This window comes from Pinus tabuliformis, chromosome 4_1 (genome assembly GCF_031772625.1).
Source record: "Pinus tabuliformis cultivar Carrire ecotype Pingquan chromosome 4_1, CPIR1, whole genome shotgun sequence".
In the NCBI taxonomy this organism is placed as follows: Eukaryota; Viridiplantae; Streptophyta; class Pinopsida; order Pinales; family Pinaceae; genus Pinus; species Pinus tabuliformis.
The window spans coordinates 194995750-195009174 of record NC_142303.1 but is presented as its reverse complement, the minus strand read 5'-3'; the positions used below and the strand labels follow the sequence as shown (position 1 = coordinate 195009174).

Sequence of the window (13425 nt, the reverse complement as noted above, 5' to 3'; positions counted from 1 at the left end):
GGTCAGTAAGAGTGATGTGACACACTCTCTTAAGATGAAACTGACTCAGAAGTGGTTTAGATACTCCGATTGATGCAAAAAAAATCCAATGAGCAGATGTATAGATGATTTCTCTAATTGCGATTGGTCACAGAGATGTTTGTTGCCCAAAGATTTGTTTATTCCAGAACTTCGCTGTTACTGGGCTTCTCACCAGTTTCTTTGCTTTGCTATCAATCAGTCCCAATTTCACTGTTCTATTATGTTGTGGCCCTAGCCAGAAAAACCCTAGGCCAAAATAATAACAGGAATAACTTGGCACTACAGCTGGCCCGACCTGATTCTTGATTAAAAGATTAACCCAACAAACAGAGACACCAATCAAACTTCAGATCCTGCCTCAAAATTATTCCTTGCCCAAAACAGAGAGCTTAGATGGATGATGTGTCAACTAGGGTGGAACCTGTCACCACCGAAATTGACAAGAGAAAGGGGTCTTAAAACCGTCGGAGCTAATGCTCAAAAATAGATGAAATGATCCACACTTGATGCCCCTAATTGAATCCAAGCCTCCTTAATTTATAGACTTCTATGAGGTGAGTCACCTCCTTAAGTGGTTGAGCGTGTCACACTCAAAGCCCCAACTTTAGGTTTTTTCGCCCAACTTACCAAAAACTTGCCCAACATTGTAAGTTTTGGTTTTTTATCCCCTTTTTAATGGACTATAGCTTACAGGGACAAATAGGCTACTAAGTCCCCTTGGTGATTAATTCGTTGAGGACATTACACCATGCCAGTCTTTTGGTATCAGTCTTTTGAGTCTGTCCATCTTTACTTTGGAGTCAGTATCTTTTTTTCTCTGAATCGGGTTTTCTACATGGACCAATACCTTCAGTTTTATTTTACACAGGCCATTTGGATTTGAAACATTTCAGGTCTATGTTCACACAGGCCATTTGGACTAGCAAGGACAACTGTTGGAATAAAAGGCCTATTTATAAAAATCTCGTAGGTAATAACTGGCTTGTGCCACATGGGCTTTCATCAGTGGAATCGTCTCCTTAAAGATACATATAATGCACACATAAGTGGTAAACATAAAGTAAATGAGTACTAGAGATTGAGTGTCAGTTTAATTCACAGGGCTTTTGACTATAAGCTAGCATGAATGGACCACTGGTGACCATGTTGCATTGTTGTTTCCAAGTCTAACTCATAAATTTCAAAATATATGAAATAACCTTTTTCACATTAATATGGATGTTTATGCATGCCTTGGAGCCAATTATCAGTATAACTAATAAGCTTATCCATTTCTTACAGAGCAGTCAAAGCATTTCGAAACCTTCCTCAACCATGGAGAATAAAGCAAGTAATCTTTTAACAACCATTTTCAGTCCACGGACAAGTGGCAATCTTGAGATAGAGGTTGGAAACTTAGTTCGGATTCACCCTCCTTGGTATGCCTTTAATCTATTTGTTCTTTTGTTGGTTCAGTGATGCCTAATTTGATGTTTCCTATCCTTTTATGCAAATATTTTTTTGTTATTCTAGGAAAAATTATATTGACGACCTCAATCTCACATTTTCAGTACTTTATAATGATTCACATTTACACCTTCCTGTCCACCGACCTATATTCCACAGAAAGACATGTCTGTAACCTTGATATTTGATCATTGTCATCATGCTATGATGCATATCTTCTTGTCACTCTATAGTTTGGTATGGATGCCCCACTCGGAAGTGAAACAATTCATTTGCTTACTTGCCAAATAAATCTTAGAACATCACAAATATATTTTCATTTACAATCAGATGAAATGAGAGAATAAAAAGTATGAAATCATGAGAGCCACTATATTTTTGTTGCATCACATCACTAGTATGTAATATGATGTTGCGTAGTATTATATTTTTACCTACAGAAACAAATTAGGCCTAAGAGCTAAACATTGGATGTTTTCTAAATTGTAACATGGAAACAATGAGGTTATGTGAAAATATATAGTGTTTCATGTCAGTGTTGAATATCAATAAATGCATTTGACTGCTACTTAGTTTGATTCCTTTGTCACTGGAAACATTTTCAAGCAATCAAATGAAAGATGCTCTTTGTTCTTTCCCTCAATTGTAGAAAATTTTAGGTCCCTGTAGCCCCTCTGGTGTCAGTTGATTTTCCTCATAATTGTATAACACCCAACCCCATGTTTCATTTGACATTAGCTGAGTTAAACATGAATATAAAATTGACACCAAAACACTGCTAGGCTACAACTACATTTGTCTTTAACTTTTCAGCTGATAAAATAAACAACACAAGCACACACATAAATTTTGACACCGATATTTGGTCAATCACTGACCCTAGAAAAACCCACAAGTGGAAAACTAGTCTAGAAGAGGATTTTTATTGCTTTTCAACAGAGAATTTATTACAGCATTAAAAACTCATCAAGGGTACTTGTCTATCCCTTGAATATTGTGCCACAGTCCTTGCAACTCGTGCCTTTGTGAGACCTGTGTACTTGTCTTTTGTGCCTCTGTTCAGACCACCTCTGCCTTGGATTTCAAGCTCAGACTACCACTAGAAAACTCTGCTCAGCTCCCTAGAAAATCTGCGAAGTCTTTGACTGTCTTGATTTTCATGTCACTGTCAAACTCACACTACCCAGAAAATCATGCCACTGACAGCAATCTCTGCCTCTCTAACAGCGTGCCACTATCAGACTTTTTCACATCAAATTCTGTGCCACAAATCCCTTGGAAAATGTGCCAAACTGCCTTGAAGTTCACACACAGCCAGCCCTGAAATTTTCTCAGACTCCTCAAAATGTGGGTCAGTCTTCTCTGTATTAGCTACGGTGAAACCTCCTATAAACATGCAGATTATAGGAAAGGAAAAATGGTTCCAAGTCAAGAAGAATTTTTTGCCCAAAAATTTGAAAATTACGACAAAACCTTTGCAAAGACGATAGAACACATGGAAGCATGGCTGTCATCAAAGGTGGTAAATAAAAAAAGGAATAACAGATCCAAAGATGAAAATGTAGTCAAGGACCAGGAAGCAAGGATTGAAGGGAGGCCAAAGGAGAATAATAAGTTCAAATGAAGATAGGAGAAATGTATTAGCTCATACAGAAGAGACAACTCCTATAGTTGAAGGTGAAGACCATGATCAAACCTAATAGGATGAATTAGGGAAAATCACACTTGTTGAAAATGAAGCTATCACAGATTCACCCCAACAGGTTGGAACGAGAGTTTGGGATGAAGGAGATTCAAAAATTCCTACAAAATGGCTGTTGTGACTTAGCAAGATTGTTGAACTAGATGATGAGTACAAAGAAGATCATGAGGCTACGACAGTTGATGATGATTCCCAAGAGGTGTGCAAAGACGATAACACATAGGTAGTCAGCGGGGCAAACCTAGACCCATCAGCTGACTTCGTTTGTGAAGTAGATGTTGCTCATAAGCCTACTTGGAAAACGAATTGAAGATGAGCGTAGACAAGATTATGGCAACCACGAGGCATTTTGATGATAGACAGGGATTGGTGGCAGATTATTGTTGGACAAGTGCAGTGACACATGACAGTTTGGGAGGAGAACCTTCACTTGCCAATTTTTAGTCTCTCAAAAAGGCATTGGTAGAGATGAAATCTAACTACCTACACCTCCTTTCAGATAGAAATAACCTACACATGCTTGCTGAGATATATCATGATCCATTAGTAGGGAAAGAAGAGGAAGTTGACAGGTTTACTTATGAGCTTGAGTTTTCCCAGAGAAGTATGTCCCAGAGGCTTATTCCCTTCCTCTTTTGTTGTTGTCCTTCTTGAGTTTTGGACAATCTCTCTTGTAGTGTCCATATTCATGACAGCCATAGCATTGAACCTTAGACATGTTATTCTTTTTCCGAGGACCAAGCTTCTCAAACTTCCCTTTTCTTCTAGCCATGGCAGCAAATGCTTGAGCTTCCTCCATCGATTTTTGCCTTTAGCCTGGTTTTTTCGATTTTGCACAATGACCACAGTTCATTGAATGGAGTAGCTTCTTTCTTCCCATAGATGCTTGATGTGAAGTTGCCCCATTCCTCTGGTATTGCATTGAGCACTATGGTAGTCATTTCCTTGGTAGACATTATTTCTCCCAACTCTTGGAGTTGGTTTCTTATTTCTGATATCTTCATAAAGTATGAGGCCTTTTCCTTCTTCTTTTGATATTTTTATCTTCTAGAGTTCTTGCCTTAACATGATCACTTCTTCTGCAGTGCTTATGAAAAACAATTCTACAAGTTTGTCATATATTTATTTTGATGTTTCTAGTTTTGATACATAGGGAATGAGGAGAACCTTGATGGATTCTATGAGAATCCTTTGAGCCCTTAACATGTTCCACGACTTCATTTTATATGAGGATTAAATCAGTCCTCTTCTTTCATGCAAGAAAGTTTGATGACCCAACTAGCTTATTGCTCTCCTTGCAAAAAGACATTTTGATAGATTCAGGTGTGGACATAAAGGTACTTGTGAAGATACTCCTGGATGATAATATCTTCAATCTGCTGCCTTCTTGAGTTTGATGATGATATGGTAACAAAAGATTTATTCTTGAAGAAGATGTCTTCCTTCAAATAGTGATACTTGTCTTAGAGAGGGGGAGATCACCTTTTCTTCTTGATGATGTTAACGACTCCTTTCTTGCTTCCTTTGGATGAGTAGACTTTAAGATGTTTTGATCTTCTATTTGAGTAGAGATAAGGGTCTTTTGAGATCTTCTTCCTTGAGATGATGATTTGAGCAAGGTTCCCAAGAATGCTTCTAGTGTGGGCTTTTTTGATCGATCTAGGGTTTTGACACTTCCTTCAAGATGATGATGAAATCCTTGTCTTTGAAATGCCTTGGAGATGAGAGGATCTTCTTGATGCTTTGAAGCCCTTGATATTCTTCTAGAACTTTTGTCCTTGAATGCTTGAGTGTCCTTTATTGAGCTGCCCTTCCTTGACTTGTTACCTTAGCTTTGATACCATGTTGAGAAATCTAGGACAATGAGATTAGGTAATTTCTCTTGTTATTGATAACTGCTTGTGAAGACTTTTTTACTTTTCTTAATCAGGTTCTCTTTCTTTTTCTTATTATTATGTGTTTTTCTTCATCAAACAACTAGCAAATCATAAGGAACAATGGGACAATGGATACACGATATAGGCGATCAGGCAGGGCCACAACCTCTCCAAACTTGAGAGGAAAACCCACATAATTCTTCTTCTTATAGAATCTTCGATTTGACGAATTCAAAAACAACTACTTTTTCTAATGTTGCAATTCCTCCTCCTTTCTTAACCCTCGGCCTTGCAACCCAAGTCTGAGATTCTCAACCACTCTTTTTGCAATTCTCAGCCTCCTGTAGATGACTGCAATTTTTTCACGTGTGACCGAAATAGGGTAATGTCAACCCTTTTCCTCCTGCGCTTGGCTTGCACTAGTCTTCTTGTAACTTCGGCCTGCAAGATACTCCTTCACTTTTACTTATTTCAGCCTCCTTGAGTTGATTTTGCCTCTGATTTGTTGCGGTAGGTTGAGCCCTAATCTCCTCGCACGTGTGAACAAAATCAGCCTAAAGACAGTGCTTGAGATTACTTCTCTCTTCCTTCAATCTTGATCTCCTATTCTTCGCTTGATGATAGGTTCTTTTCTTGCCCAAATGTCGAACTTCTTGTGCTTGAGTGAGTCGTCTTCAAATGAGGTCGAGGGCTCTATATATACTATATAGTCTCCTTGACATGCCCTTTTAGGCCGACTTAAAGTGTCCTTAGGCCGACTTGTTGCTCCATGAGGCCGACTTGATGCTTTGCACATTTGACTTGGTCTTGGAGGATCTTTTGACTCTAATTTGACTCAAATAAATTCTTTTTACAATATGTAACATGGCCAAGAAGGGTCTCTCATACATAACAATGACTCACTTGACTTTATGCCAAACCTAAGAGCTCACAATGGAAATTTGACCTGAAAATAAATTTCACTTGAGCATGAAACCCATGTCTTAAGATCAATAATAATAATTATTTTTTCTCATTACATTAAATACATAAAATCATGATTACACATGTCATTATGAAGATCGAACCTAGTTACATATTTCAACAGGGGGAGGCTAAAATGAGTGGAAGGGGGTGATATATGTGGTGTCAGGAAGCGGGACCATGCAACCAGAATCAAGATTTCCCATGTAGTGCCAACCCTAAAGCTAATGCCCAGTAAAGGAGATTCCACAAGACTAGGATACAACACTAATTATGAAATCAGATAGCGGATAAAAGAGTACAAACCTAACCCATTCTTTCCGCTGAATCCCCCCACCAATCCATGCCCAAAAGTACCCATGAGAAGTACGAAAATTTACTCAACTATACAAATGAAAAGCCATACTTGTGGGTTTGGGAGGCCCACCTTCCAACATACAATCATAACAAGTGGGTGAGGGACCACATGGCAGGTTTGGGTGGCAGAGAAAATGGCTCATCAAGCTATCTGGTGGCTGTAAGAGGCTGCTCGCTGTCAGCTGAGGACCATCTAGGAGAAAATTTTTCTCCTATATACACTACCCACAAGTGGTGGGTAATAGTGCCCACAACTCATGAAATGGAGTTGAATCTTTCTTGGAGTATATACTTGTTGCAAAGTTGGTTCATTTTGGTGGCAATGCATTCATCACACATATAGTTATTATGAATCAGTGAAATGCTCCCCAGGTCCTTCTAAATGGTCCCTTAATTGAGAGACTTTCATGAGGAAGGATGCCATGTCCTCATCCTTCGATTTCCTCATTCTATATAGCTTGTTCTGCAAAGACATATTTTGACCTGTTGTACTTACAGAGGACAAATTCACTAGCTTGTTGTACATGGCCTTGGAAGTCTTCAGGTTTGCCACAAATGGAACAAGAGAATCGTTGATTGATTCCACTATGATCCTTTGTGTCCTTACTTCCCCTTTCTTGTACTTCGCTAGTTCTTGTGTCCTTTCCTTCGCTGGTATCAAGTATCAAGTCAATACTCTTCTTGCATGCTAGATAGTTTACTGACTCTGTGAGCTTGTTAGATAAAGAAGCATTTATCTATATTTTGATCTTGTTATTCTTGGGTATATTTATGTTTTGGTATCAGATCTATAACAAGTGGTATCAGAGCACTTTCTTGGGCAAATCGTGGAGAATTTTTTTTATTTTTTTGCAGGATTTTTGGGGTGGCGAATTTGCAGATCAGATCTGTACGTTTTGGTGCCAGATCTGTAGAATCTAATTGCATATCTGTATTCCTTATGAAAAAATACCCAAATTCAAAAAAAAATCAGTTGAATCGGAGTTTGGATGAAGGAGATATCGCTGATTTAAAAAATCAGTGGGGTTGCCGACAATTTTCAGGGCAGCGAGTTTTGCGGCGCAGATCTAGAAGTCTTGGTGCAAGATCTGCCAGATCTAATTGTAGATCTGGAATCTTTGTGAAAAAACAACTAATTTAAAAAAAAAATCAGTTGAATCAGAGTCCGGATGAGGGAGATATCGCTGATTTAAAATCAGCTCTTTTTTCAGAAATTTTGGGGTGACGGCGGGAGAGTAGCAGCGCAGATCTAAAATTCTAGTGTCTGAATCAGGATTTCTATCACATGGGCAGATGCAGAATGGTTGTTCCATTTCCAAAAACAGGTTATAATAGAGATTCTGAGCAATATTGACGAAACTGTGACAATTTCAAATTTTCGCCAAGTAAGTGAATTTTTCTCAAACCCTCTTCATGGAGAAGCTATATTTTACAGGGAAAGATAATGGTCCTACTATTGGAGAATTCATACAAAGAATAAAGTCCGAATATGGGATATGTTGGAAAACTGTAGTACGGTTTAATTTGAGAGACGAGGCTCTAAAATGGCATTCATCACTTGACCACCAGCAGTTGATCAAACTTTCAGATGCAGAATTTGAAAAAGTCTTTTTGGACAAATGGTCTCGGGCTAGAAAAAAAGAGAATGAGACACATAAGGGTTTAATTGCTACGGGTGTCTCCTTATTGCAGGTTCATGGATTGATTCAGAAGGAGAAAATCATTGTGTATATAAATCCGAGTTGTAAGCAAAATCTCATAAATATCAACTTGACAAAGAAATTGCAAGTCCCAGCAAAACAAATTGAAAATACACAGGTTGATGATAAGGATGTTCAAATCTATAAGGATTTGAAGCTTTCTATGGATAAGTATGGGTTTCATGGTGATTTTTATGCTTCAGAGATGGATAATATCGATGTTGTTTTGGGATATCCTTGGATGGAATCTGTGGGTACTATCAATATTAATGTGCAGAAGAAATTCCTGAAGCCATGGTATAAAAAGAAGAAAATTGCATTACAGGATATTTCCATCCATAAACAGGTAGAGTCCATGGAGGTTGACGCACAAGATGTTACAGGGACTGACATATCAGATGATGAGCAGTTGATGGTCGACAATCAAACACAAACAGAGGCTGAAGCAGAAAAGGTTACAGGTGCTGATACATCTGAGGACGGTTCAGTGGTTGAAGTCATATTGAAAAAGAAGACACCACAACAGGCACCACAGCAAGGTGAAGTAAAGAAAAAGCCATCGTGGGTTAAAACTTCAACATATCATCACCCACATCACCCAGCAAGACAACAATCAAGATGGCAACCAATTAGCCACATGGACAACAAACCCCGCAGGACAGATCGAGAGGAACAAAGATCCACCTACTACACATCCACACAGAAGAGCTACCGCAGTCAACTTCCATCTCAAGCGAGCGAGGCACCAGCGAGATCGAGGGTTCACCTTTCTCTTGGATGGCTAGATGCACGTGCATGGTATCAGTGGACTACTCTTTTGAGTAGATCTTATTATTTATGTTCTTCCCATGTTTCGGGGACGAAACATGCTTAGGGGGGTGGAATGTTATGTACCTAGGGGGGGTAATATGGGGTACCAAGGGAGGTACCCAAGGTAATAATGTAATAATGGGATGGGCCATAGTAATAAATAAGGTGGTTAACCCATGTCATGTAAGGGACCACAAGTAGTTAATAATAATGTAATGGGTCCATGGTATTAGTTGATGGTATGAGGAAACCATGGTAATGATGCATGGTATTGTATATATGAAGCCTATATAAGGGCTAGAGACTCCACATAAATATGAAGAGAAGTATTATTGTATGAACAGGCATATGGCTTGTGGAGTGTTCTCCTTCCTTAAGGAGTGAATGTATGGTGTTGCCCTACCGTAAGGGTTTGATCTATAAAGAATCATTTCTATCTATTTCTATTGTGTTATTTCTTGGGTTTAGTCTATTATCATAATATCTTTGGATCAGATCTACAACAGAGCTTGTTGCTCTCCTTGTAGAAAGAACTTACATGACTTGAAGATTCAACCATTATGAGATAACGTGATACTTGAATAATATCTCCAACCTTCTTGATATCTTCAAGACCTTTGGAGAGTTCTTGATGATGCCTTGCAAATAGACTTCCTTTTTGCGAGATCAATACCCTTCTTGTGAGATGGAGTAGTTTTGATCTTCTTCAATGAAGAAACCCTAATTTAGAAGGGTCTTCTATCAACAAGCCTTTAACCAGATTCCTTCAAGAGACAATCTTCTTCTTTTAGGCCTTGAGAGCTTCCTATCCCTTGATCAATAATTTGTTCTAGTGTCCTTTTGACTGCCTTCCTTGTTCAACTCAACTTTGATACCATGTTAGAGAATGTAAAGTGGTAGCTTATTATATGTTATTTTCTTAACCATGATACTTGCTTGTGAATCTTAGTTATCTTCTTTATGTTCTTTAGTTAGATATGTTCATCAAACAATAAAAGGAAACTACAACAACAAAAGAGGACACAGATATAGGCTCTCAGTCAGGGCAAAACCCCTTTGAGGGGAAAACCTGAAAACTCTTCTCTTCTTAGAATCTGCTTCTAATGAGATACAGAGACCCAATCCCTAGACCAAGTCCTTCTCCCAGTACCAAGTCGTCTTTTCCTCAAGTTCTTCCTTGATTTTGTATCACACTGCTTCTTTCTTTCAACTTTGACCTGATTGCTACTGCTACTCGACTTGCAACTTCGTCCTAGCTACTTCATCCCAACAACTGCTGTAGAAACCCTAATCTATCTTCCTTTTTGAGACGTTCCTGGAGCAAGGTAGCTCTTCCCAAGGTCAAGTAGGTCAAGAGAAGGATTTTGCTCTATACAACAACTTGTTCTTGCAACTCTGCTCCCCAACAACAACTTTGCTCCCTAGTAATTCAGACCTGCAACTTCAACCTCTTTCTGGCTGCAGAAACCCTATATTTTTCCACACGTGTGAGAGAGATATAGCCCAGAAACAACAAATTTCGTCCTCCCAGCTACTCTTAGACTTTCGCTCTTCTTTTCTTGGCTTCCTAGCTACATATTGAACTCTTTTCTTGATAGATCGAACTTGTGAGTGTGCGTCTCCAAATGTGGTCGAATTACTTCCTTTTATAGCCTTCTTAAGGGGTCAAATTCTCTCCTTTAAGCCTACTTGAGGATCCAAGGCTGACTTGTAAACATAATTCTTTTTACAATTATAAATTACCCGGAAGGGTCTTGTAAACATGATGTTGACTCCATTGATTCGTGACAATAAATCCTAAAACATTACAAACCCTAGAAGCATGAAGGACATGCTTTGACCTAGAAAACCATCAATAATGAGCATGAAACCCTTGCTTTAGTCATAATAATTTTTCTTTCTTCTTTTCTTGTTTGTTACATAGTATACATATTGAAATGAGTACAACAATTATGAATACCGAGACTAGTTACATTTCTCAACACCCAAAATCCTTAAATCTTCAGCGAACTTCCTCGAGAGTAACCGTTCTGCCCTTGGCCTGTTGATTCAGAAAGATAGATCGATTTTTTGTTGTATAAGAATGATGCCTTTAGTAGAGAAATTTGAGCTGTATATATATTGATGGAGGGGGCTTCTAGGAAGGGCAGGGGGGGGGGAGGGGTGGGCAACATGGTCTAAAGCCCTAAGTCGACCTTAACAACATTTGAAATTTGAATTTTCAAATTCGAAATTTTTTGGAGCCAATTCTTAATTACCCTTGAGGCCAACTTTGACAAATACTCCATGGTCATAGAAATATTAATTTAGGCCGTCCTTCGATCAAATATTGAAGCTGATGGATGCTAGAGAATTCCTTATTTGGAGGGCAAATTTGTCATCCCAAGACCTACACAATATTAATTAAAATTTCTTGATTTTACATGCCAATATTTAACCAATCATCAACCTGCCTTGAATCATATATTGGGGCACCTTAACCAAACATCGGTGATCCAAATTTGAACAACCATATTTCCTCAATTGTGAGGAGTTATGTGGTGTGCCACCTACCGTTGGAGTTGGTATGACGAAGAGAATCAAATGAAGTTGGTCTTGAGAACAAAAGCATTGATTTTCCCATCCAAATCCTTTATCAAGTAAACAACATCATGACCACACTACGAGAGCTTCTCATCCTTCCAAAGGTTCTTGACCAATGGAGCTTCCAATCAATGCCAATCCATAGACAAATATTAAGAGCATTCAAAGACCAACGTTGGCGTCAATGACAACACCATTCGATAGTTCATTCCTCATGAACCAAAAGTGAAAAGGAGCCAATTTGGAGAGACATTTCGGGAAAGGGTTTTGGTACAATTTTGAAGGGTTTTTGGCTTATTTTGGAAAGGTTTTGGTCTATTTTTGAGGTTTGGTGTATGGGCAAAATGCTAGATTTTTGAGGGCCAAATCGAAACCTCTTGAAAGCCTAGTCTGTATTTGTTGAAGGTGAACTAAAGGAGGCTGCGTCTATCTCTATTTAGGTTGAGTTACAAGCATGCCTTGGAGACTGGTTTGCGATATATATGGGGGGCGAGTCCGTACTTGTTCTAGGCAGAGTTACAAGCCTGTCTTTAAGGATGATTTTTGTTACATAAGGAAGTTGAGTATCCTCTCTGTGAAGGCTGAAGTTTGAGGGTTGAGATTTGTTGTTTTAGAGGGGCAAGTTCTACTGTTTGAAGATCTTGTTCGAGCATGGTTTGAAGGCCAAGTCTTGGTGTCTTGAAGGTCAAGCTCAGTGTGCTAACAACAATCTTGTGTGGAGTGAGAAGTAGCTGCTAGGAAGAAAGAATTTCTTGAACTAAGGATTGATTCCTAAAAGTAAACAAGTAAACAAGCTGGAAGTTGGCGCTCACTAAGGATTGACAAGCTGGAAGTTGGCGCTCACTAAGGATTGACAAGTTGGAGCTTGCTATATTTTTAAGTTGGTGCTTACAAGATGATTGGTGTTGTCATCTCCTTGACAGGTTGAACCTTGCTAAATTTGTAAGTTGGTGCTTAGAAGAGGATTGGTGTCCTCATTTTCTTTGATAGCTGAAGCCTGCTAAATTTGTAAGTTTGTGGTTACAGAGGATTCTCCAATGCCTTCACAATGATGCTTATCTCACTTCACGAGCACCAAGTCTTCAAAATATTCGAAGGATAATGGCTTTGTTCTTCCAGTGGAGTTGCTTGGATGGAAAGATCTTTAGTCTTGAACTTGACCTTATGCCGTCTTTTGAGAAACGAAATTTGCCCCTGACAACAACACCAAATATGTTACGACAACATATTGCACTCCTCGAGATAAATTCTAACAACTCAAGTGAGGGATCCTATGTACTCCTGGGGGGTCCAAGTGTCAGCTCACCAAACCTCTTCTCACTATGGCCAACTCTCGTCCATCTCAAAGGAGGTTCTCCTTAGTACATCTTTGGGTCTAATGGCCTAGTCAAACGAGGTCAAGAACCCTTGAAGGCTTCTACTTTAGATATCATTAGTTAAAAGATTAAGCCATTGGGCTTTAAGGTGGATAGGATTGCTAGGGTTCTTTTGAGTAATTTCCAGGTTTGAAGTTAAAGGGAAAAGTCCCCAAAAGCACACATCCAAGGAATCACCAAGAGAGTAAAACCCAACAAAACATTTTAAATGATTTATGAGGAAAAAGGGTGATGGAGGATAGATGATCAATGCATTAGCTTGCCAATATATTTTTTTCGACGCATATGGGGTCACGAAATGTTAATTTTATGTATGTTCTATGCTAGAGCAATTTATTTCAATTTTCATAGTTAGCTCAATATCTTTTCCAGATTAGCAATCACATCAGCATTAAAGTAAGCTGTAGATAGAACATAAATATAAATCACAGAAGACAAGCCAATACAAGAGGACACAAGATGTGGCGCTAGCCAGGGACAAACCCCAATGTGGGGAAACCCTTGATCAATTCTTCTTATATGTTCTTCAATAGTTCAGCAGAGAGAGAGAGAGAGAGAGAGAGAGAGAGATAGTACATTTTCAACAGAAG

The 13425-nt window shown here is 38.8% G+C and overlaps 1 protein-coding gene across 1 annotated transcript in view; it reads left to right on the top strand.

Moving 5' to 3' along the window:
* The window catches only part of LOC149174890 (kinetochore protein), a 210134-nt gene that overhangs the window by 172056 nt on the left and 24653 nt on the right, over positions 1–13425 (top strand). The window contains exon 12 of the mRNA XM_089421002.1: positions 1303–1439. Coding sequence (XP_089277128.1) covers positions 1303–1439 — 137 coding nt within the window. The remainder of the gene's footprint in view (positions 1–1302; positions 1440–13425) is intronic.